Source organism: Hakea prostrata, chromosome 7 (genome assembly GCF_041222555.1).
Source record: "Hakea prostrata isolate BN-2017 chromosome 7, UWA_Hpros_2, whole genome shotgun sequence".
Classification (NCBI taxonomy): Eukaryota; Viridiplantae; Streptophyta; class Magnoliopsida; order Proteales; family Proteaceae; genus Hakea; species Hakea prostrata.
The window spans coordinates 17,450,094-17,472,525 of record NC_142606.1 but is presented as its reverse complement, the minus strand read 5'-3'; the positions used below and the strand labels follow the sequence as shown (position 1 = coordinate 17,472,525).

General features: G+C 38.5%; 2 protein-coding genes across 2 annotated transcripts; one reads left to right on the top strand and one right to left on the bottom strand.

Moving 5' to 3' along the window:
• Positions 1-223: 223 nt before the first annotated feature.
• On the top strand, positions 224-14,898 carry LOC149010189 (putative WRKY transcription factor 20). The gene is given in 7 exon segments (XM_089162345.1): positions 224-374; positions 491-779; positions 781-1,128; positions 11,925-12,104; positions 12,269-13,173; positions 13,307-13,465; positions 14,133-14,898. Coding segments are annotated over 6 exon segments (2,376 nt in total). The 5' UTR covers positions 224-374; positions 491-719; the 3' UTR covers positions 14,857-14,898.
• Positions 14,899-15,174: 276 nt separating this feature from the next.
• On the bottom strand, positions 15,175-17,568 carry EMB1692 (Ubiquitin carboxyl-terminal hydrolase family protein). The gene has a single exon (XM_089162873.1). It carries the CDS (start codon positions 17,560-17,562, stop codon positions 16,123-16,125), a length of 1,440 nt encoding a protein of 479 aa, XP_089018999.1. The 5' UTR covers positions 17,563-17,568; the 3' UTR covers positions 15,175-16,122.
• Positions 17,569-22,432: the final 4,864 nt, after the last annotated feature.

Genomic DNA, 22,432 nt, shown 5'->3' with positions numbered 1-22,432 from the left:
GAAAAAACAAAATAACCGAATCTCCCTGTTCGAATTTCCGGTTTGGTGAAGGTGGGAAGTTAGGAGCAAACTTAACTGTAAGGTGGTTAGTGCTAACCTTGCTGACGTGGAAGTATTGCCAAATGGAAGTGTACAAGTGTACAACTTCCCTCAAGAATTCCCAGGCTTGAAAGCTGGGAGTTTTAAAGTTCACGGTTATAGTGACAAGGCAAAGAAGAGAAGAACTCAGGCGACGTTACTTTATAAATGCCTCTCTTTGAATCACATTTTCAACATTTCAAATCACTCGAAATCATCGAGAATCGAGGTAGAGAGCAAAAATGTTAAAAAATTAAAGGAAGAGTGATCATTAAGACGGTCAAAGGAGGAAATGAGTTCGTAATCTTTCTCTTTTTGTTCTCTTTTTCGTCTTCCGGTTTGGATTCTCGAACAACGTAAGACTGATTGTTCTCTTCTTTCTTCTCTCTCTATATCTTTTTTCTTTTTCAAGTTTATTATCTGTAGTGCTCACAGTCCGATTTACCGCCCAGAGAGAGCTGATTTTACCGTTGCAGTTATGGTCTCATCTGGGTTTTCTGCCATTTGTGATATGGGGGAGAAGGTGGCCGTTTCATTTCCAAACCCTAGGTTGCCCAGTTGGGTTACCTAACTTGGGTGAGAATTATGTTGAGTTACTTAAATGGCGGATTTTCAGGGTGTTATTCATGTAGTTGTCTGTAATGGAAAGTGGTGGTGTTGATTGGAGAACACTGTGTTCAAGCTCAGAAGGTATTTCCTCTGGCATTTCTGTCTGAAGGATTCCCTTCGACTTCCTTCTCTCAGATGCTTAGTGGGTCTGATACTATTGGTGCTTCTACAGCCCCCGTCGATTATGGAAAAGCTCAGGAAAGCAAAGCTAATATTGAGGTTTCTGGTGATGCGAAGTCTAAGCGGCTCAATAATGGGCCAAGTATTGCAGAGAGGAGGGCTGCGACTTGTGGTTTCAGTGCGCCAAGGATTTATACGGCTCGGTTTAGATGCATCAGCCCTTCGTCTTCTCCGAGGTCTCTTTCGCCTTATCTTACCATACCAGCTGGTCTTAGTCCGACGTCGTTGCTTGATTCTCCCGTAATGCTTCCAAATACTCAGGTACATGCTTTTGTCAAAGAACTTTTTTTTTTCTTTCTTCTTTTTAAATTCTGAAATTCTTTGATTTGGTAATATATTGATGGTTTTGGCGTTTTCTGTAGAAATCACATTATTTTGAAGATGGATTGTATCTGCTCTTTTTCCACATTGTTGTGAATCTTGCAGTATGTTGTAATAATCTACTGTCCCGGTCCATCCGTGAGAATGCAGTCAAGTCTTCTTTATGGTTTTGCCGTTCTCTGTAGAAATCACATTATTTTGAAGATGAATTGTACTGCTCTTTTTCCACATTTGTTTATGAATCTTAGAGTGTGTTGTAATGATGTATTGTCCCCGGTCCATCTGTGAGAAACGTAGTGAAGTCTCCTTTCTCCATTGTGAACTATTGATTGCATTTGAATATGAAGATTACAGATAAAATTTGGAACTGCTTTTCGGCTATGTGAATTATTTTTTTCTCTTATTGATGCGTCCTTTCATCCTTTCACTGGATAATTGTTGTCAACAAAAGAACAGCAGGCTAGAGCAATTAGATTTGCATACTAAAATGAGAAAGTTCTGTCCCTGATCTCATGCCTATGATGCATGTTTTCTTTTTTTTTCTTACTTTCTTTCCCCATAGTTCTCTATATAGTTGCATGCTATGAAAATTTACTCGTTCTTGCTCTATTGAGGAGCTGGAATATGTTATATAATTCTGTAAATGAATTTCATGTAAGCAATTAGCATTAAGGCCCCTTTGGTATAAGAAGAACAAAAAAGAAAAACCTCCTGTACAGTGGTAGCTACTAACTACCCATATAGAATAGCAATAAATATTGGTAAAAGGTGACAGCCTAAAATATCTCAAAAGTGTCAATGAACAAATGGTTGGAGTGAGCCAATGAAAGTTAGGTATAAACTCTAAATTCATGTGAAAAAACTATGGTGTCGAATAGGGGCACAGGGTATATGCATGTGGTTCTGTAACAGTAAGTTACTTCCTTGAAACTTGCATTACTGGGTGAAGCTAGGCATAAAAATAGCATGGGACAACGATAACAATGCCTGAAGCCAGAATAGGCTTCCCTAGAATAAGGCTTTTTTTGGTATCATCTTTTGAAAATTTTTGCGCTTACAACTGTAATGAGCATATGCTGGAGAGCTGAGGGTACTGAAGTAAGTTTATATTTTCTTACAAAATCTTCTGTCTCCACCCTCTACCATTCCTCTCTACTGTTTCTGCAATCCAAGAAGCTCCAGAGAATCAATCAAGTTGAGTTCTACTTTTTTGGTTTTGTCACCAAGGAACTTCCTCCAAAAATTAACAGTAATTGAATGAGTTCCGACTTTCTGTTGCACTCTGAGGGATCAGTGTGTTGGAACTCAGGTTGTTTTTTCCTCCTTAAGTGAGTGGATCTCCCCTTCTATGAGGAGTAAAAGTTTTTTAGCTTCTATATCTCTTCTGCTGATGGATTGTGACTTTGGGTTTTATAGTGATGGTCTCCTTTTTCTCGTAATAGCTTTAGATTTTCTTTTGTTTGATCAACGATTTTGTTTTTTTGTGGCTCCTCTACTTTGCTGTCTTGTCTTGTGTTTGTACATCCCACGCCTCAATTTTTCAGCCAATATGCTCTCTAACATCTATGTTATTTCTACATCTTATTAGGTTTCTATCAATAATCATGTGTAGTCACTGTACAGTTTATAACACTGCTTTTGGTTTTTAACTCTTCTTTTTTTATATATTTTTTTATTTATTAAAATTTTTTTATCGCATATAGTGAACCCCTAATGTTTTAAGAAAATTAATCATCCCTTGCAACCATATGGAGGGTTTCAACACACTTGCGAGTTGCGAGTGATTCATCCCATTAACCAACAAAAAGTCATTGGCCACGAATCTGGAATTATGAAGGGAAAGAGTTTCAGACTGGGGAGGAAGATGGATGAAGAGAAACCCTAAAACTGTAAATGGGCTTTGGGCCTTCTCTGTAAAAATTGTTATTCAGATCATTTGCATATGATTATACCAAACCATAAATTTTTATTCTATAATCAGTGAAGTTTTGGGGTTACCAATTTTTTTTCATTTTTGATCAGAATGTTTTTTTAATAATGACTTATCTTTAAAAAGGAAAAAATGAGAATGAAAAGTAATAGCAAAAAGATTAAGCTTGTAGCCAGATAGGGGTGAATATGGATAACCAAAATCCACTTCGAAATCCACATTCATATTAATTTAAGAGATTTTGGATCCTTTTGAAAACTAATGGGATGGGAATATGATATTACCCTTATTTGACCGAACGATTAGGTTATTTGGTTGAATTTATTTCTTCTTATTTTTATAGATTTTTAACTTAAGATAATGTGATTATTTTTCTAGATTTTCTGGTAACAAAAAAAATCAATAGTAAAAATGGTTAGAAAATCAATAAAAGGATGCAGAAAAATCTGGAGGCTAAAAAGAGTAGAAGAAAGGAAAGTTGCTAAGTTCTCAATTCTAAACCTAACCCTCATCAGTGAAATGGTAAAAATGTCAACAGGTAGTCAAAAATTCATATTTGAGTTGTGTTCATATCTATTGAGGGGAATCTATATTAATAAATAAATGAATAAAAAATTAATCCGAATCTGACTTAATCCATCGGAAACTAATAGGGTATTATCCGAATTCGTCTGAATACAATAGGTCTAGGATGTAATACCACTATCCAATTTGCATTCGATCAGTAAATCTCCCCATAATCAGCTGGACTTGCTAATAACTATTTCTGCATCAGCGTCAATGAAGAGTGTGCAGCCAACCGTGGTCAATAGCAATACCTAGACACCTTGAGCTTTGTTGTGGAGAGTCTTTCCTAATGGAGCCAGAGAAAACCAATGTGACAATTCATTTTCTGTAAATGCATGCCTAAACTCCTGGGTAGGTGTATCCCATCTACCATCTACATTCGACTTCAAACTTTTCCAGTGTTTGTTTAGTGGTTTATTGACAAGTCAATTAAAATCTTGGTTAAACAGAGACGAATGATGTCGATCTAAGCCATCGTAGAGTCTCACAGCTCACTTTTAGTTGAAAACACACTTTTGAACCGTCTGGTCTCTTTATGTTAATTCTTGTGATGCAAGTTTGCTTGGAAGGCATGGTGGATGCTAACCTTAATTACCTTGTCATTTGGGAGGTGGTGTTGCACCAATGTAAGTTGTTGTTTGGGCATTCACTTCTACGGACTATGAGCATCATTGGGAGATGATGTGGTACTCTAAAAGAAAGAAACAGCTTTTAAGGGACACTGTTGACTCATTGCAGAGTAATATGGGCATTAGCCTTTTCCAGACAGAATTGGGAATTCTTAGTAGGTCATGGTTTGATGGCTGATCCTGTAGAAGGATTTTTGGGGAGCAGCTGAAACTTCAATAACCTTCTGATTTGGAGAGTTGGAAAAGGGGTGATCTTATATTTTTCTAATATATTGGGAGGATAGTTGGGTACAATCATGTCTGGATTATGTTGGGCTTGTTTTAGAGGCTAGATGCTTGGGTTATGTTGAAAGTTGACTAATTGGCTCTTGGTAGATGGATTCCATAGCTATCTGGGCCAGAACAATGTCGTCTGATGGAAATGATCATAGATTCAGTTGGAGCTCTGAAAACCTTCTTGATCAGATAATTTAAGAAGGTGTTTTGTTTTGGATCAGGGGTTAATTTGAAGGGCCTTGTTTACCTGCAATGTTTCTTTTATCTCTGTGCTTATTTATGTAAAACACTCATCATTTTCCTACTCTCTATGAAGAATTCATAAAACGTGAATCATAAAAATTGAATGGGTAACTGCATCTTTCTTTCACCCCCACCATTTCCCCTTTTTAGTATCACCTACTGGTGTGCTCCCGGTTTTCGGTTTCTACTTCCCTTTTCCTATCTTGTTGACAGTTGGAGCTAGGTGTTTTTGGTCCAAGAGGTTGGCTTCTGCATTGATTCTTTGTTTACTTTCTGCTGGATAATTTGGAAAAGGATGCAATTTGCTTGTCTTTGATGACAACGGTTGTCATTCAGTAAGGTAGGTGATAAGGGTCTACTTTGATGCAAAAGCACTTCAATAGAATTTTCATGGAATTTTGGAACATATCGTGTCTGATTGTCTTTTGTTATCCTGTATCATCTTGTTTTCTCTTTTCACACTGATTATTCTTATTTCATTTAATGAAATGGGTGAGGGAAAGAAGCATTGGCCGAAGCTTTTATTGCCTGTTGATGTGGATGTTTGATGGTTGAAGAGCAAGACTCTGTTCTGTTTCATCCCCCTCTCTTGTTCTCTAACTGATCTTCTTTCTTTCTGTCTTTCTCCTTGGATTTGCTGTCTGCAAGATTGCAACTGCTGCATCTCTGTTGAGTTCTGACTTCTGAGATCCGTTGAAGAATTCAACAATCCTAACTCCTACTGGAGTTTTCTTGCTGCTTCTGACATTCTCTATTTTCTGGGCGGTAGCACTGTTCCTAGTTGTCTCAGCAATCTATGGCCTATTATGTCAGTACTTTGTGGCTCTATCAACCTCCCTAAGGCCTTCATAAAAGTAGGGCCTTGATTTGACTCAGTTTTGCAGCACAGTTAAGCCCCCTGTTCTTGCTCTTCTTTGCTATTGGCTGAGATTATTGGAATCCTATTGTTGCTAGCTGCAACTTGGGAAGTTCTTCTCTGTAATAACTAGTAAGAATTGGCTGAGTTCTGGAGGTTTTCTCAGTCTTTTCAGGGCCTCCTCCAATCCCAGTCTGACACTAATCTGCTGGTTGGTTTGTCTAGTACTCTTACCCTTAATATGGTACTTTCTAGTTTCAGTCCTTGCCTTCTATTTTATGGTACTCTGCCTAGACTAGACCTAGGTTTGGTAATTCTTTGGTGCTTGAATTTCTTTCTGTTGGGGTTAGTTAAGTTTACTTGTAAATTAGCCTTGCATCAACCGTCCCCTTTATTAAGGTGATTTCTGAAGTCATCTATTTGTGTATTGGTTCTGTGTCTCACTGTTGGAAAAGTGATTACATGAACAAGCTGCTATAGCATATACAAAAACGGTTAAGAGATTATTTTCAGAATATCTTGACAAAAGATGAGAAGGTGCCTCCTATCAACTCTCTGTGGAAGAACTGACGAATAAATGCTTTATTTTCGTGAGAAGTTCCATTTATCATGGGAGATTGAATGGTTATTATAACTTGGTTGCCTTAATTTTTCTTTCACATTTATCAGCAAAAAGAGAATAAAATAATATGACTATTTCTGCTTAGACATTTTCTGTGCAAATTTTATGTTGGGCCATTTGCTTTCTGTGACTTCATAAAAGAAAGGAGTGTGTGGTTCTTGTGTGACATTTATTTAAAGATCCAAATCATACTACCAAAAATGCTTTTTCCTGATGATGGTCTCATGGTCTTCTGTTGTGTTTGAATTTGACCATTCTTCTGCTTGTAGATTAAGATTTGATCACTTCTGAATTCCTGTGTCTTGTCTATTTTTGTTTTTTGTGCGATGGTTCATCTGAGACTTGTATTTGTTTATATTGTTGTTTGTGCACTAGGTTTTATCTTAGGCTTTGGTACTCTTGCCTTCCTTTTTAAAGAAAATATAAAATTTATTCTGACTTATGCAGTAAAATACCAAACTCCAAATAATTGTAGGAAATGTACAATGTAAAAAGAAACTTGTTTTATTGACTATTGAATAGATTCACAAGTCCATTACTGCATACAATTGTGAGAAATTGAGTAAAATCTTCTTCTTCGGAGTTTGGGTCAGCCTGTTTTGATTATTGTTGGTAAAATAGCACCAACATAGCAACTATGGGCTTCTAGAAAAAAAAAGTCGAAAATGTAATTTCTTTACTTTCCACATTTTATGATTTCTTTGTTTCACTGCATTATCTGCCAATTTTTTTAAAAGATGATGAGGATTAACTTCTATAGACAATAAGCCTCTTATAATATTCTTGGTAAAACATACATGCTATTGTTTTAACTGAGGATCATAGGGGAGGAACAGTTATGCTTGTTTTGTCATTTTGCATGGATTAAGCAGCACCTGGCTTTATTATAAATTCTTTCTGGAGGATCCCTGCAATAATTTGTGAAGAGAGACTAGTCTAACCAAAGGATTCTGTGAATCAATTGCTGTTTCTTAAATGAGTTATCCATATTGGGTAGGTGTTACAAAGTTCTATGTTGAAAGAAACGATTGTAGTAGAATGGCTTATTGATCCATGATCTCAAGCCCTTTATTTATAATAAAGTGGAAAGTAGACTATTACAAGGAATAGAAGTTTACATGAATGCAAACTCTAATTTAACTCCTATACAAACTCTTATTAGACTCCTAATAGAATCCAACACTCCCCCTCAAGTTGAGGCATGGATATCACACATGTCCAACTTGACCAAAAAAGTATAAAACATCTGTCCAGGTAAACATCTGCAATTTGATCTTCAAACTTATAGATTACGTCTGCCTTATAGACTTCCATTTGATTTGTCCTCATCTTTACTGCAACTTTATGTCTCCAGGAAGAACGCCCAAGTAAAAAAGCAGAATCTTCAAATGTTGAGAAGACTAAATTTCTGCACACATCTGAGGGAAAATATATTTTTGGGGTAACAATAGCTAGGGTAAAACAGCCAAAGTGAAAGTTTTGATTTGTAGCAATGTTAGATCTTTACAGGGAAAGTTTGCCAAGGGACAATCTCCAAAGGTAGGGGAAAATTTGTCAAGATAAGTGACAATCTCCAAAGGTAATAGAGATCAAGTTCTGCAAAGGTCAAACGACAAGTCTTTTGCAAGGTTAGATCTCCGAAGGGAAGATGTCAAGTTAAGGTGCAAATCTTCAAGGTTAACAGAGATTAAGTTCTGCACAGTCAAAAAGATAGCTCTATAGCAATGTTAGATCTCCAAAGTGGAAGATTGCGAAGGTAAGGGACAAACTTTCAAAGGTAACAAAGATCAAATTCTACATAAGGAAGTCTACATGAAAGGTTTTGAATTGTAGACATCTTCAATCTCCCCCTCACGTGTAGCGTTACACGTGGGAAGATAATAACAAAGGAAATTCCAATGGGGAAACTTGGAAAGGAAGAAATTGTAATGGTAAGATAAAAGTATCAGGAAACCAAATCTAAAGAAAATGACAAAATTTGAAAGGGGGTTGACCGAGCCTACGGTGCCACTAATGAAGGTCTGATATTAACGAATGGACCGGATTAGAAGATGTAGTTAAAGCAGAAGTAAATCCTCCAATCGGCTCGAGCAAATAAAGTCCATTTACCACGACCAATCTCCTTCCCCAAATCCTGAAGTAGCTAGGTAGGAGTTGGTAGGGGTAGTAGAGGAAGCAGTGGTCGAGGCTGTACCGGCAGTAGAAGATTGCAGAATACGTCGCAGAGTAGCGAACTCCTCCTGTGAAAAACCAACGTCTGCAGAGGGTATGGTGGAAACTGTCTCAGAAAGATTAGTCTTTGGTTTTCCCTGTCTTTGTGCTCGTTTTTGCTCAAAATCAGCAGGCTTTCCATGCAGTTTCCAACAATTTTCCTTGGTATGATATGGTTTGTGACAGTGCTCACACTTGACAATCTCCTTAGCCGGATCAGATTTAGTGCGAACAGACTGTAAAACTGATTTCTCCATAATAGGAGTATGAAGCATGACTAATTGACGACTTTCCTCACACTGAACAAGAGCATAAGACGAATCTAGTGTAGGAAAGGGAGAACGACTTAAGACTTGCACTCTGATCTGATCGTACTCCACGTTCAAACCTGCCAAGAAGTCATATACTCGAATCTTATCAATGTACTTCTTATATGTCGCCACATCATCCTGGATTAGTGGGGTGATAATCCCCATAATGATCCAACTCTTGCCAAAGAGATCGCAACTCAAAGCATAATAGTGGGCCACGCTAGTTCCTTTTGGGTAGTTTCATGAAGCTTCTTTCGTAGCTCATAAACCTGTGCATCATTCCCCAACTGTCCATATGTTGCAGTAGTAGCCTTCCAGATTTGGGCTGTAGTATCAAGTAATAGGTAACCCCGGGCAATATTTGGATGCATGGAATTCAAAAGGAATGACATAATAAGAGAGTCGTTTGATATCCATTTATCCTGTAAAACACCTGCGGTAGTGGGTTTGATAGTAGTGCCCGTAATGTATCCAACTAGTCCTCTTCCAGCAATAGTCGTAGTAAGCAGATCGAGACCAGATCAAGTAATTTGTGCCATCAAATCTTACCGAAAGAGAATGAAAAGTGGAAAAATATTCGGATCCAGTGGGAGCAGTAGTATCATCAATAGTTGTCATGTGTTGATAAAATTATCTGCAATTCTTCAGTCTTCACCCTTTCGAAGTAACAGAAACGTCGCAGAATGCAATAGCCAAACAACTTAGAGAATTTTTCTCCCTTTTTTTGTTTTTTTTTTTTTTTTTTTTTTTTTAGAACTAGAGAAAAAATCTGGTCTAGTCTACTGGTTTTTGGCTAATAGAACCAGAGACAAAAAGGAAAAATATGGTTTGTCTATTTTGGATAATGAGCCAAGAACTGAACCAAACCAAGCTAAAAAACCGAACCAGAGGTTGAACCCAAAAAACCAACCAAATAAAATAACCAACGATATCTTCTTCCTCACACGCTCACACCTGAAAAAATTGAAGACTTACCTGGTTTGATGGCAAAGGTGATGGTAGAGGAGCAGCGATCGATCGAAACTCAGAAGAAGAAGATAGAAGAAGATGGGTTTGCGGAGTTCTTCTGCTCTTCTTTCCTTTTTTTTTTTGTTCTTGGTCATTTCTAATCGAGCTCAGAGCAGCAGAACTTGAAGAACTGCCAGAAAAAAAGGCGATGGGTTTGAAAAAATTAGGAGCTTCAACAATGTGCGATGCGTTTTCTCTTCTAATCAAAAGAAGCAGCGAAACAGTAGGAAGCAGTCTGTGAATCGGTTCTTGTTCTTCTTCTTTCCCCTTTTTTTTTTCTTTTCTTGGCCTTCCCTAATCGAACCTATGTAGTGCAAGGGAACAAAGAACAAAGAGAGAAAAAAGGACGGAATTGCCAGAAAAGAAGAAAGAAAAGAAGGTCGATGGGTTAGAACCAGCAGTGATGGTTCTTCTCTTCTTCGATATTTTTTTTCTGTGGTCTTCTTGCAACAGAAAAGATAGTGCGTGAAGAACGAGAAGAAAAAAAACCCAATCGAATTTGCAGCAGTAACTGAAGAACGAAAAAAGATAGTGTAGAGAAAAAAAAGGAAAGAGAAGAAAAAGATCCTAATCGAATTTAGGCTCTGATGCCATGTTGAAAGAAACGATTGTAGTAGAATGGCTTATTGATCCATGATCTCAAGCCCTTTATTTATAATAAAGTGGAAAGTAGACTATTACAAGGAATAGAAGTTTACATGAATGCAAACTCTAATTTAACTCCTATACAAACTCTTATTAGACTCCTAATAGAATCCAACATTCTAAGAACCAGTTAAAGTGGTTCATATTCCATATTAGGTCTCATAGTAACTTATGCAGTATCTTTTTATACCTGTTGGAGTTATACCTATGCGCTTTACACTTAATTAATTCTGGTAATTATGTTTTTGTTTCACTGCTGCCTCTGATCCATGGAATGGTTTATTCTTTTCCCATATACTAAATAAGGTGGTTTAGTCTGCCCACTCTTTGTTGATGGTGGGAGTCAGGTTGAAGAGGTGGTATTTGGGAAATGTAGTCACATGGTAGTCTGTCATAACTCAAAAGTCAAGGTGCAAATGCTTTCTTCTGGTTTGTAAGGTGTTGGTTGAAATTCTTCAGATCTTCTGGTTTTGTTGTTTTATACAATGCATCTACCACTGTGATGTTTATCAATGTATTTGGTGAGCCAACTCTTGCCTTAATGCTTTTGAGCTTTCTTTTCTTGGCCTTCCATTCCTTCTCATACGACATTTTTTAGGGTGAACTTGTGTAACCATTACTTTGTCTGTTGGTACATTACAATACAGCCTGAAAAATGTAAAAGACCAGGTCTTAGTTACATACCTTACATTTTTATTGTTCTGAGGGTTTTATTATCAATGTTTTTGACTTTTGGGCTTTCTATTCTTGCTTTTCTGTCCTTCCAAGTTCAGTCTTCAGCATTTCTTTTTAGTGATCAAAAGGATAGATCTTCACTATCTTTAAATAGGGTCATAATGCATGATGAGCTCTGAGAAATTATCATGTTAGAGCTCGTTCTGAAGTAGCTCATATACATAATAAGCTACTGGAAACTTGTTTAAGGTGGCGGCCGTGTTCAATGGAGTCCTCTGGATGCTCTAGTATGGACGATGGATTTGATTTAGATTGAAGGAACTAAAAGAGCCAGGGGTGGTGGGCCAAAGATGACTGAGAAATGGTGAGGAAACACAAGCAAAGCTTGGGCCTCATATCAAGTATGATCTTGAATAGGACTGATTGGAGGGCAAGGATCCATATAGCTGATCCCTTCTCAGTGGGATAAGGCTGAGTTCTTTGTCACAATCTTCTACAGTTATATTAATTTATTGGAATTTGGAAATACAAGCTCCATAGTGTGATAAAAGTTTTCCTTGCCAGTGGTAATATACTTCTTGTGATCTTGTTGCTTCATTTTTATCTTAACAAGGTTAGGATCTTTTCTGCTCAGAAAATGCATTTTGAATCATCTTAGTAGTTTTATTCGTGAAATCTTGTTTTTGTAACTGGAACTGTAATATCCTTTTTTCTTTTCAAAGAAGAAAACCATTTAATGTATCTCTTATTTATTGGGCTATAGGCACTGCCATCTCCAACTACTGGAACTTTCTCATTACCTCTGACTGATGAAAATCCCATGTCTGTTCCGTTGGTTTCTGGTATAGATAAGGAAAAGTGTGATGAGGTTGATTCCTCATTCAAGTTCATGTCTGATCTAAATCCTGGTGGTTTGTCATATCTTCTTGGCTCTGGAAATCAGGTAACAATGATGTGCTTATGATTCCCTCAGAATTTAGATGAACCTCTTTTGTTGCTCAATCTTCGCTGTCAGAAGTCACTCATTTTAGTCACATAATATCAAGTATCTGCAAGAAATATATCAACTAATCAAGTTCATATGCTTTGTGTGTTTTATTTGATCAGGTGGCTCCTTCCTCCAATCAACCTCAGATTCTGGAAGTGACTGATGTAAACCACCAAACTCTTGCTCATATGCAACCAAACAGGGACTTAGAATGCCAAAATGATCTTTTGAAACCAACTGTAGCAAAGAGATCCAATACTGATTCTCTAGATATGGAAATTTCTAATAGCATGACTATGAATAGCAAGAGTGTTGCCATACAAAAAGGCATTTCCAATGTTTCTAGTGATCAAGTTCCTCTGAAGGAGGAACCTTTTGATGGAGATGATACTGGGTCACAGAAAATTCTTGAAGGGGAACAGAGAGGGTCATATCCTTCCATGGCAATGGGAAAGCCTTCAGAAGATGGATATAATTGGAGAAAGTATGGGCAGAAACAGGTGAAGGGGAGTGAGTACCCCCGGAGCTACTACAAATGTACACATCCAAATTGCCAGGTGAAGAAGAAGGTAGAGCGTTCTCTTGATGGTCAAATAACAGAAATTATTTATAAGGGTGCTCATAATCACCAAAAGCCACAGCCTAGTCGTCGATCAGCAGTTGGATCAATATGTTCAATGAATGATTTTTCAAAGGTAGCTGAGGGACCTGGGCCTTGTGTTAAAGTTGAAGGAGGTTCAAACTGGAAAATTACTGCTCAAGGATCAAAGGATAACAAATTTGGTTTAGAATGGAGGGCTGATGGTTTAGAGAGAACATCATCCACTTCTGTTTTAACTGAACTTTCTGATCAACTGTCAAATGTGCCACGGAAGCAGCTAACTGGGATGGAATCAGCAGATACTCCAGAGCTTTCATCCACACTTGCTGATGATGATGATGATGATGATGATGATGATGATGTAGCCACTCAAGGTAGTATGTCAGTTGGTGATGGCGCCGATGATGAAGAGTCAAAGAGAAGGTTTCCCCCCCCCCCCTTGGAGTTCCAGTTTGTGTTTTTAGTTGTGTCCTCAATTTATTTTTTAGTGCTTTCTCGTTGGCCATGATGTTCACACTGGGCTTAGGTCATCTCATTTGTTGACTCATCACTGCAGGAAGAAAGAGAGCTGTTTGATTGAAACAACGTTGGCTTCTCGAGCTATCCGGGAACCTAGGATTGTTGTTCAGACAAATAGTGAAATAGATATTCTTGACGATGGATACCGCTGGCGCAAGTATGGGCAAAAAGTAGTTAAGGGAAATCCGAACCCTAGGTATTTGCCTTCATGCAATTTAATCATTATTATTGTTATTGTTGTTGTTATTATTATTATTATTATTATTATTATTATTATTATTATTATTATTATTTTGGACTTCACATGATTTTAATTTCATTAATGTTTTCGAAACAAGTAATGTGCTATACTATGACATGGTTGTTGTGAAAAAGTGAGCAAGGCTTTGGTAGGGAGTCTCTCTCAGTGAATGCTGACAAGAGAGCAAGTGTTCTTGCACTGTGGACGAGAGAGTAAAAAAGCTAGTCCAAAACGAGAGTGTTAATTTACTATCTTGGAATAAGTGACATGCTATTCTATGAAAAAAATTGTGGTGATAGTTAGCAAGGTTTGGTTGGGGCACCCTCAAAACGACGTACTGCGTCACCCCTCAAAGTGACACATTGCAGCACCCCCTGGATGTGGTTCAAGTAAGCAAGTGTTCTTGCTCCATAAAAGATTGAGCAAAAAAGCTAGTCCAATAGTGAGAGAGCATCATTTAGTTGGTATAAATCTGAGTTGCATTATTATGATTATTATTTTAGTCCCAATTGGGCTCGCAACATACTCAGTTCCTCACATGCTTCGCAATCAAGCACCCTGTCTATTTTGTTAATTTTATTTTCTAGCAGTTCTTGTTTATTCAAATCTCTGCCTGTTTCAGGAGCTACTACAAATGCACTAGTGCAGGATGTCCTGTGAGGAAGCATGTTGAAAGAGCCTCACATGATCTCAAATCTGTGCTTACAACATACGAGGGGAAACACAACCATGAAGTACCTACTGCTAGAAACAGTAGTCATGCTAGCTCAAGTGGTGGAAACGTGTCGCATGCTGGTCCTATTGCTCAAACTACCCTTACATTACCAAGAAGCACCAGTTTTCCTAAGACTGAACCGCAACTTCAAGAGCTTGCACCCTGTTTTGAGAGGAAACCTGAATTTGCTAGTGAATTCATGAGACCTGGTTACCTAGGGAGCTTCCATGGTGATATGAAGCTGGAGCTACCTTATTTTGAAATGAAGCTACCTCCCTTGCCGGCTATTCCTTATGGATCCTTTGGAATGAATACCAAGCAGAATGAAGCAAATCCAGTGGCTTCTATTCCGCAGGTTGTCCCTGACTTCCCAATTCTAATGGCAATGAATATGCCTCCACCTGGAAACCTGCCATTTACCCGCTTCAATCTTAGTAATCATGGATGGCCGGTTGGTCCTGCTCAGTCTTACCTTGGGATGCAGCGGCATAAAGAGACTGACACCAGATTCCTCAGGCCTAAAGAGGAGCGAAAAGATGATGCTGTTCATGATACTCGTCTGCCCATGAGCCATCTTGCAAAAGCATCGTCTTCGGAGTATAACCAGATGATGGGAGGCTTTCCATTGTAAATATTTCTTGCGCCTCCTGCTGACTTGCCCCTTTATCTTCCCCCTCCCCTAACACCCCCCCCACACACACACACAAAAAAAAAAAAAAAAAAAAAAAAAAAAAAAAAAAAAAGGAGAGCGGGAGAGAGAGAGAGAGAAACCAACACAAAAGGTCAGTAGACTCAATAGGACTCCGAAAAATCTCAGTGAAGGTATAGTCACTTTTCTGTCTTACAGTTGTTACAGTAAGAGGTCTTAATGCATGTCTCTAATATTCCTTGTCTGGGTGGAATATAAAGCAGATAATTTTCAAAGTATAATTTAGGATCATATATTTCTTTTCGTTCAGTTAGTCTTGTCTATGTTCTTGTTCTCCTTTTTCCTCTTAAGCTATGAACAAATTTGTAATTTTTTATGCAGAAATGTGGTTCCTACTTTTTTTATGGTAGGAACTTTTCTTACTTGCCCAATTTAAACATTATCATGTTGATAGATGCCGTGCTTATTCTGATCATCAATGCGAAGGCCATGGATCTGGACAGCCCTCTGTAAAATTTGAGAGCAAAGAGCATTTTTTCTTGAATGGCTGGCTGGTGTCTACCACTTAGCAAATTCTGATCAGCCTGAAACTTGAAAATTGTGCAGAGACAAAGGAGTCTGTCTATCCAGTAATGTGTGCTTACCTTATCCGTAGCAATTTTCAAATCCCGAATTGAAGGATTTTTCCGGTCATGATCTTTGCATTCTTGGAACACACCAAGAATCAGATATTCAATCTTTTGACCAGAAAGGCAGAAGGGGCCTTCTTGGACAAAGAATAGTCCTAAAAATCTGTGACAGATTCCGGAGTCTGGTATGCTTTTTGAACTCTCCCAAAGCAATCTCATGATTTGATCTACCAGGTTAACCTTTTTTAAGGTAGCAAGGATGCCAAGATCCAATTTTTAAGTTTGATTTAACAGAAGTGGAAGAAAAGAACCTACAGAAGGATTCTCCTACCTTTCGTAAAGCCCATGTGAAGATCAACGGGTGTTTGTGCCAATATAGGTGCTCTCATGCCTATATTCCAGAAAAACCCCAACAATCTGTTTAACTCAAAGAGCATAATCAGACAATTCCATTTCGTTTGATTCTTAGATCAACTTCAAATGAGTAAAGGTAAAAGAAGTTGATGAAACAATCATGAAAAATGTGTTTGAATTAGTCAGAATTCGGCCAGTTATCAATAAGATGTTACACTACTATAGACATACACTCTCCTGTTCTTCTTTCTCAGCATTAATGCCTTCACCAATGCTCCAAAGGTTCTCCTCTATTAACAACAGCAGCTGAAACAGGCTCAGCACTCCAAAATTCTCCATCTGTCACAGCACGCCACAGTTCATCCCTCTCAGCATCAGCATCTTCTTCCACACCATAATCTTCCCATGCTTCCTCAAACAAGTCTTCAAAACCCTTTTCCTCTTCCTCTTCTTCTTCTTCTTCTTGCTCATCTTCAATACCACTAAGATCGGCCTTTTTTCTCTCCCTCCTCATCCTCTTTGCTTCCCTCACTAACTCCATCAACCTCTCCTTGGCAACCAAAAGCTCATCCTTTTCCACCAACCCACCCTTCTCATCAAACCCTTCCACCAAGAACACCGAATCCCTCTGCCCCTTCAAACTCACATAAAACAAATCAGTATGTCTCACCAACATCCCCCTGAGCTTATTAGGCAACCCAAAATCCTTCCTAAGATGTGTCAAATGATCAACCAAAGTCCTCTTCTCCACCATCATTCCCAACACTTCCCTTACAACAGCACAAGCCCTCTTCTCAGCCTCCATTGACTCTGGCGGAAACTCACTCGCCGGAGTACTGTAAGGCGAAATCGCCGGCAATTCCTGAAACTTGATTAGAAATTCCCGATGACGACGCTTCAAATTCAGCCCCTTTCGGAGTCTCAAATGCTTGAATTTCAATGGTCTGTCAACAATCAATCCAGCCGGCCGAGTTTCTCCGGATGGAATCGGGATGGCAAGTTCAGGATCCCAAGTGACGAGTTCCAGAGCTCGACCATAGGAGGTGTCTACGGTCTTAAACCGATCTGGGTAATCGTTGCAGAGGCGAGAACGAAAATTTGGAGGAAGACCCAAGTCAGGAGCGAGGTGAACGAGCTTAGACAATAGGAGGCGGTGATGGGTAGCGAGCATGAGCAGCTTCTGGAGCTTGGCGGCGAGTTTAATGGCGATTCTGGATTTGATAGCCGATTCTTCGGCGGCGATTGCAGCGGCAGCCGGTGTGAGGCGGACGCAAAGTTGGGTACAGTCGGAAGAAGGAGTGGAAGGTGGGGTGGGAATGGAGAAAAGTTCGAAGATGGAAGGATAACGATTGATCATGGAAAGGAGTGAGCGAGGCTTCGGGAGGGAAAGGTAAGTGCGGCATTTGGATAGGATTCGTAAACGCAAGTAGTGTTTGGGTTTGGAGAGCAGTAGGGTTTTGAGTCTCTGGACAAAACGGATCTTGTTCTGCTTCACAATATTTCTGTCCAGTGATGGGTTTCGTACTATTTTGATTTTGGGTTGTGAGCAGGAAATGGCGATGAAGAAGGTAGCGTTGGGGTTTGGGCTCTGATTTCTGTAGTTGTTGAGGGGTTTGAGAGAGGAAGGTGGAGGAGGAAGGAAGCTGGAGTGAAGAATTGTGGTGGGTTTGTGTTTTGGGAGCGAAATGGGTTGAGCCAATGCCATTTTGGAGCTTAGTTTGAGGATCGCAGCCTTGCAGGCTAGAGGAGGATAAAAAAGCTTACTTTGCTGCAACCCTTTTCTTTGTCGTAACGGATACCGATATGTGTTTTGCCGAGAAACGAAAACCCGATATTCACGTATGGATGTTCTTAATGATCTGAAAGTTTCATGTTACTGACATTAGGTCTTTCAACAACAACTCGTTGATCATTTTGTATGGAATAAGCTCTAATCTGTACAATTGGAAAGAATTCAAGAACTGCTCAAAACGATTGTTTCATGATCTTGAACAACTATCTATCCATGCATGAAGAACCAACTTTACATTTCCTATAGATTTTGAGGGACTAAATTATTCCAAACTACAATTTGGTGTTTGAGGACATCATTTTCATCACAAAAGCATGGACTTACTAAGTGGGTTTTGTCCTAATCATGATGGTTAGAACTTAGAAGTCAGATCGAATTAACAACACCTGAATTAACCTTCCAGCGACCAATCTTCCTAGAACTTGGACAAAAATCTTGTTTGAAAGAGTATAAAACCTAAATTGGAAGAAACTTCAACACAAACGAAAGAAGATTCATTACTATACTAGGTAAAGAAAACATTGAATTGCTATTTTTTACGTTAAAGATCCTTTGATTGGTGAAAGAGTCCCAACACTTGGGCGAGTGAGTGAGTCACCAAAAGACCATAGGAATTAGGTGATCATCTTTGTAGCCCTCAATTTTGTGCATCATTTTTCTCCTCACACAATTCATATAGCTATGTTCCTCCAAATTCAATTTTTTTAGTACACAGTGTGCAATCGAGGATAGAGGATTACACAATCCTGACTCCTCTCTACCATACATTCAAAGAAGATCTATCTTGTTAGTGTTCAAATGTGGGTTCTTTCCTAAAGGGATGTTAGGATAGTGTTGTTCCAAGATCTGACTTAGCTCCACCTGGTTCGTTCCTAGAATGAGCCTGGCTTTGGGTTCCTGAAAGAAATAAAGAAAGTGAGAGTGGGCCACTGCTAAGGACGGGAAGCCACCTCCAATGATTAAGTTAGATCTAAATGAATATAAATCCTCACAAGATGAAGAGAATGTCTTCTTGGGTTGTTCGTCTGAAAGTTATGAACCAGAATTAATGTTCTTGGAGGACTTACTTTTCGTATTGAGTGTGGGTGTGTTTATTCTCCTCATACCTCAGTGATAGTGAAGATGTTGTTCAACAGTCGGATCAGTGGATTCAGAAAGGAGGGTGGCGGGCATGGCTTGATCAGCAAGCTTTGCCTCAATCTTGCCCAAGAAGTTTTCACAGCTGTACATAATCTCTCCAAATAAGGAGGTCAGACCATCAATGAAGTTGAGCGACAACTAAAAACACCTTTTGACAAACAAAATGGTAAGATGTGGTACTCGAGTAAGTGGCAGACGAATTAGAGGCTTCTTAGCTGTCCGTGAGCATTTAATGAAATTCAAAGCATTCAATGCTAAAATTAATGCAAAGATTGACGTTTGAGAGATATGTGCAGAGTTAATATGGTAATGTTGCTTTTCCTAAGAAGTGGTGCGTCGAGTCTCTGTTGAGATTTATGTCGAGAAGCTTCTTGAGATAGCTAGCTGCAACTTAGAAGGTGCTCTTCTTAGCAACCTCCTGTTGTCGAGAAGTGCCTACTGACAAGTGCCTTACGAGGCCAATGAACCAGGGTTTTTAATGAACTAGAACCGAACTAAGGCATTGGTTGGGTTGGTTCTCCTGGACCTAGGGGTATGAACCAAATACCCATATAAGATAGTGATATCCTCTACCCTAAATCCCAATTCATAATACACCATATGCTAACTCCTATAGTTCTATGTCTATGTTTCTATTATCCTTTTGAAATGATCCTTTTGAAATGATTCTTGAAGAATAGAAGAAAGATAGACATATAAGGTCCTTGTGTATGTATCTCCAAAGAGACTAAGCTTTTTCTCTTATTTTCACTGATGTACTTAAACTCTTCCAAAAAAACAGCTCTTTCCTATCGCGTTTGTCCTTGAGTCTCTTCTGCTTCTCCTTCACAAAACGTTCTTCTTCCTCACAAAAACTCAATTTTCTAGTTAAGCTGGCATATGCGCTTCGATTTATGGCCTTGGCGCTATGCAATCCTGAAGCCAATCTCTCTCTCTCTCTCTCCGACTTACCTATGTAATCCATGTGTATCCATCTTTTATCCCTCACTCATTTCAGAGCTTTTAAATCAAAAGATTCAGCAGCTTCTTGCGTTTGAAGTCATTGCAACTTCTGGGGTTTTAATCTGTTCTCTGTTTCTATGAAGCTTAAGAGTATCCGTTCTCACATTCAGTGCGCAATTATATATTTTGTTGCGTTTAACATTTTGACCTGATTTGCCGCTCCTATGGATATGAGTTTTTGAGAAACAAAGTGGTTTTGTGTACGGTGATGCGTTCTAAATCCTTTTAGGACTGGGTTCCAATATGGCATTTCTGCAGCAAAATCTATCAGAACTCCAGCATTCTTCCCAGCAACAGAAGGATTCCAAAGACGACGCTAGCGTCAGCACTGCTGAGCCATTCTCCATAAGGTAACTTGTATTTATTCTCTTCTGGGTTTATTTCCATTATATTTTCTTTGTTCTTTTAGAGTTACTCTTTCTCCCTGGAATTAAGAGACTATTACTTTTGTATTGTATTCTGCTGATAGAGTTCCAAGATTTTACTGAATGCATAAATTGTCTGTTTCATCAGTTTTGGAGTTCTTAATGTATTAGTCAAATACGAAACATTTGGTATCTGAGCAGCTTATCACATCACATGTTTGAATGATCATAAACCCTTGATACATCAAAGGCTCAAAAGCTAATGGAAACCGTAAACCAAGCTCTTCTTGCCCATATACTAGATGAAGCCTGACTAGACACATAATGTGATTGCACGAGTCTTCCATTCTGCTCTATTTCTTGCCGCTTTTTTTTCCTGCACCTGTTTGTGGTTTTAGTACATACGATATGGAATTTGATTCGACAGGTGAAGGACAAGCACTCACTGCCACTTTGGTTTTCATTTCTAAAAAGATAGCTCAAGCAATGACATGAGATCAAAATAAGGATATGATTTTGAAAATTTTCTTTCTTATATGGGTTTGTTCCGACATCTGATTTGGATTTCAATTGCTAATCTCAATGGTTAAATGGACCTAGAAAGAGGTATTCTGGGGTTCTTTCAGCTGTCATCTTCAAGCTCTGTTTGTTTTTTTGTTTGTTTCATAACAGGAATGTCTTCGAACTAGAGATCACTCTGAATTCATTTTAACTAGTATCTTCCAGCTCTGTTTGTCTTCCCCCATTGTGCTTTCCATCTAAGCTGCTAGTTTGTTTGTGAAATGATGAATCTCTCATTCTGTCTACCATGGTATTATCCAAGTTTCAGTTTGGTTCCATTTTTATTTCTGTAAACAGTGGTACTATAATTTCATCTTGTTTACATCTGTGGGTATACCTTCCATTTGGCTTATTCACAGTGTAATGACATGATACAGATCAAGAATTATTAGTTTTTAATGTTTGCGTTATGACTAGGTTTAGCTGAGAATTTTTATTTGAGATGACTTGCCTTATTGATCGTTTTCTTTTTCATAGGCAGTTTGTTTTTCAAGCTTATTGAATTGGCCATTTCCAGAAAAGGATTTGGAAGTCTTATTGAAGCATGTTGGTAGGGAAGTCCTTCCTCCTGTTCCCTCTAATGAGTCATTTTGAAATTCATATGAAAAGTAAAATTCTGCAAGCAAAGCTTCATTGACAAGATTTGGATTGATGGAACAAATGACAATCTTGCTTGAAGTTGCTGGTGGTGTATGCATAGATGCAGCAATTTCTGAAGCTTCAAAGAAAATGCACCATATATTTTCTTCATTGCAATAAACCTGAGAATGGGTATATCAGAGATTTGAGCTCTACTGCTGGTAAACTTCATTTGATGACCAAAGATTCATTGCAATAAACCTGAGAATGGGTATATCAGAGATTTGAGCTCTACTGCTGGTAAACTTCATTTGATTACAAAAGATAGTAATTTAAACGACAAGCTGAGTCTGAATCACTACCAGCCCCATGTTTTTGAGGCATTGCCTGCCACCGAGGTATACAGAAATAAAGAAGAAAAATATGCAAAGAGAAACCTAAAAAAAGGTTGTTGGCTGATATTTGACTGAAACTAAGGCCTTGCACTTTGGGAGACATGGATAGGCTCAAAGGATCAGAATGGTTAATTGATCTAAACATGATAACACCACATGGTTTTGTTCAAATTCTGAGAATTTTTTTGCAGATGGTAGGAAAGAAAGAATGACTACTATTCAGCAGGATTGCAGATCCATACCCAAAAGGAGATCCAGAAGGCAAAACACCGACAGTGGAACACTTGAAAGGCTCAATCAGGATTGAAAATTGTGTTGATGGATGAAAGAGAAAGAACAAAGTCAAATGAGACCATCCATCACTTGACCTAATAAATTGTAAAAATCTTATTTCTATCCATGCTTTTGTACACATACATCTTCGTCAGTGTGGACCATCTCCCCTAACGGGGAACACTCTGTACTTTTCGGATGGCGTTATAATCACAAATTATGTGGAGCCCACAAGTAAAAAATAATAAAATATTAAAATAATAAAAAAAAACCCATCACCTTAACCTTGTGGGCTCATGTAATTTGTGGTCAATAACCGTCAGAGGAGACAATCCAGACTCTATCTTTGTTGATCCCCATTGTGGCACATAACTTTTTTTTTTGGTAAACATTGTGGCACATAACCAATGCTTCAAACATAAAAGCTCTTTATATTATAAAAAGTTTTATGCATCCCATTTTTGTTGA